The following is a 3,097-nucleotide window of genomic DNA, read 5'->3' as shown; positions in this document are numbered from 1 at the left end:
GTGCGTGAGGTTCAGAGTTTCTTCAGAATGCATGTAGTGTTGGTCAGATGGAGCTGGGCACTAACCAATTAGCCATAATAAAAGTTGAGAGTCAATGAATGTGGACTTGTGGAATAGTAGCAGCAGTTAAATGAGTTTGGATTAATTTCCTATGTTAACTAGCCATCTGTCGGCAGGGCTGGGGCGGCAACGGCGTCGAGCCGACTGTACAGACCTTGCCGGGGGGCTTCAGTACCAGGGAAACAGAACTGGCTTCTTCCTGAAAAGAGATATCATTCTGGATTAGTTTTCTTCAGAACAGATTAAACCATTTCTGTTCTACCCGTTGATAAGATTTCAGTTGTTCTATCTCTTGATAAAATTTCAGTTGTTTTACCTCTTCTCATGCAGAGCAGGGAATGTAAGTGGATGGTATTGTTAATCCCAAGCCAAGCAGTATTAGGCGAACACTTTCTCCCGTTTTCTGAACTGCAATGCTTGCACACTACTTGGTTTTTGGTTTTGCCTCATCTTCCACACCGTGATGCCTGCAAAGTGGCCTGGTTTGCGAGTGCTGAAATTCCAATGAAATTCCTTTCTCTCATCAACTCTTTGTCGAAGATAGCATCGGACAGCACCACCCCAGATGCCCCTGCCTCCATGTACGACTTGATCGAACCTACGACAGTGGCCATAGCATCAGAGTGAATAGTATCATACAGCTAACCGATATTTACGCTTTGAATAAGTCACTTAATTACTCTGTATCTTTGAAAGAGTCTCAGTGTTATGAAACATGCACTTGGAGGTTGCTACTTAGACACCAACAGAAGATAGGGACGATATTCGCAAAAGAGGAAAATGAAACAGGGACGATGGGTGCTAGATAAGGCGACTTACCTATGGTAATTCCTTGCGAAGCAACCATTGGTACAAGAGGAAATGGTTTCTTTAGAGCAGACATGTACATCTCTCCACCCATCACCGAAGCTGGGTACAGCTAATTAAAGTAGACCACACAAACAACCTAGTGTCATATGCCTATAAGCAGAACGGAGAACTAACACATTTATTCATCACAAAATAAAGTGACACATTTTGCTAGTTAGTATGCAACCAAAATTGACGTAAAAAAGTACATTGTTTTCCAATGTCTGACAAAAGTTATCATCTAATATATTGTTAATGCTCTGATATGTCTCTACTATAACTAAAAGAGGAGAGGTATAAGTCATGAAACCTTAACGACTTTAGCACCAGCATTGCAAGCAGATATAACCTGCAAAACCAAATATAACAAACATGTGAGAGTAAATATTAGGCCGCACTACTCTAAATTGCACCAATAAACTTCATGCAAGTTTATATGTGGTATGTGGTACATACCTCAGTTGGTGTCAGCACTCCTGGAATATACAGAACTTCACTTCCATCAAGATCATTAAGTATTTCCTTAAACAATAGGATTGAAAGAATCGATTAACATTTATATACTGTATAGGATACAAACACTACAATCACCAAATAGCAGATGACAGATTTCTATTAGATATGTCGAAGTAATTGAAAGCCAAGGGATAGAATGACCAACATTAAATTATTGGCACCCTAAAGTCTAAACTACAAGCCTATAAGGATCTCTAATATCAAATATGTTACATTGCCAAACTGTACATGGAATGTCCCTAGTGATGTGTATAACCAGTAATCACAGACTATGGGAAACATGTGCATATCTAGCAAAATAAACATTATTACAAATGCAATAGTACTAACTCCTACCATGACTGTGCCAGGGCTCATGAGAAACTGTGCACCAGCTCTAATGGCTTTCCTTGCATCATCAGCATTGAGGACCGTACCAACCTAAATACAGAGTGCAGAAAGATCAGAATGCATCATGAGCAACCTAACATTGTTGCTTATAGTTAGCATACAGGGGTTGTGCGGGATAGCTTTGGTGGAGTAGTAAATTGTGAGTATTACTTTCCACAAAACACAGTGGGGCATTGTGACACTCACATGGCAAGTTTAAAAGTTCAGGTGTAAAGATTGTAAAAGCCATGGACATGGTACTTTGTAATAAGAGTATTACGTTTTTAAGATTATATAAAAAAGACCAGACACTCACCCCAGATATATAGTGGAGCTAAAAAGCAGGTAGCTGACAAGCCATATGTTCAGGGAATGATGCAAAAACCTACGAAGTAATGCCAGAAACTCACCCCAAATGTCAAGGAAGGGTAACTCCTACGAAGATCCTCAACAACCTGTTAGAAGACTTCTCGATCAATCAAAAGCTAGCAAGCCGCAATGATAATGGTTAAAGGGCAAAAGTTGCAGAGGAATTGTGAGAAAGGCCCACCTCTAGCACTCCAGGAGTGGACATCACGATTTCTAGCTGAACAACATTGCATATGTTTGTTGGCACCAGGACAAGAAAACAAAACACCAAATTACCAAAACAATGCTAGAAGGTAAAGAAAAAGTCTAGCATGGATGGTTCCTCCTTTGCAAGCAACAGGCAAGGAGATACAAGCTCAGTATGCCAGAATACTCCTTTACAAACAAACGATAAATTCAGAACAGAGAGCACCCTACCACCCCACACGCCCAGCAAAAGCAAAGAATTCACCGGAGCAACTGACTCACCACCGAGACGACGCCGCGAACGGCCGCGTGGGCCGCACTACTAGGAAAAGGGCTATAGATAGGATTGATACTAATGGCGCACCTGGTAAGCAGTGCGCCACTACTATATACTAATGGTGCACCGTTCGAAGGTGCGCCATTAGCGTGGAAGAAACTAATGGCGCACCAGGCACATGATGCGCCACTAGTATTGATTTTTTTTTCATTTTTCCATACACTCTAATGGCGCATGGAGACAAAGTGCGCCATTACTAGTTCTACCAAGTAATGGCGCACCCTGCAAGCAGTGCGCCTTTACTATATAATTTTTATTTTACTTTTTTGCAAAACTGCTAATGGCGCACCGTGTATATTTTCATGGACACTTTTTGATCTCGATCTCGATCCCACCCGCACCCTCCCCCGCTAGCTCCACCGCCGCCGACGACCCACCGCAACCCTCCCCCGCTCCACCGCCGCCGACGAG

At 42.2% G+C, this 3,097-nt stretch overlaps 1 protein-coding gene across 1 annotated transcript in view; it reads right to left on the bottom strand.

Moving 5' to 3' along the window:
- Positions 1–506: 506 nt before the first annotated feature.
- The window catches only part of LOC119294217 (KHG/KDPG aldolase-like), a 7,628-nt gene continuing 5,037 nt past the window's right edge, over positions 507–3,097 (bottom strand). Inside the window, exons 3-10 of the mRNA XM_037572451.1 lie at positions 2,632–2,671; positions 2,345–2,380; positions 2,205–2,249; positions 1,762–1,845; positions 1,366–1,431; positions 1,220–1,258; positions 880–979; positions 507–658 (exon numbers count right to left, since the gene is read on the bottom strand). Coding sequence (XP_037428348.1) covers positions 507–658; positions 880–979; positions 1,220–1,258; positions 1,366–1,431; positions 1,762–1,845; positions 2,205–2,249; positions 2,345–2,380; positions 2,632–2,671 — 562 coding nt within the window. The remainder of the gene's footprint in view (positions 659–879; positions 980–1,219; positions 1,259–1,365; positions 1,432–1,761; positions 1,846–2,204; positions 2,250–2,344; positions 2,381–2,631; positions 2,672–3,097) is intronic.

The sequence above is a fragment of the Triticum dicoccoides genome, chromosome 4B (assembly GCF_002162155.2).
Source record: "Triticum dicoccoides isolate Atlit2015 ecotype Zavitan chromosome 4B, WEW_v2.0, whole genome shotgun sequence".
Taxonomy (NCBI): Eukaryota; Viridiplantae; Streptophyta; class Magnoliopsida; order Poales; family Poaceae; genus Triticum; species Triticum dicoccoides.
The sequence above is the reverse complement of the archived record's forward strand: the minus strand, read 5'-3'. Positions and strand labels throughout refer to the sequence as shown.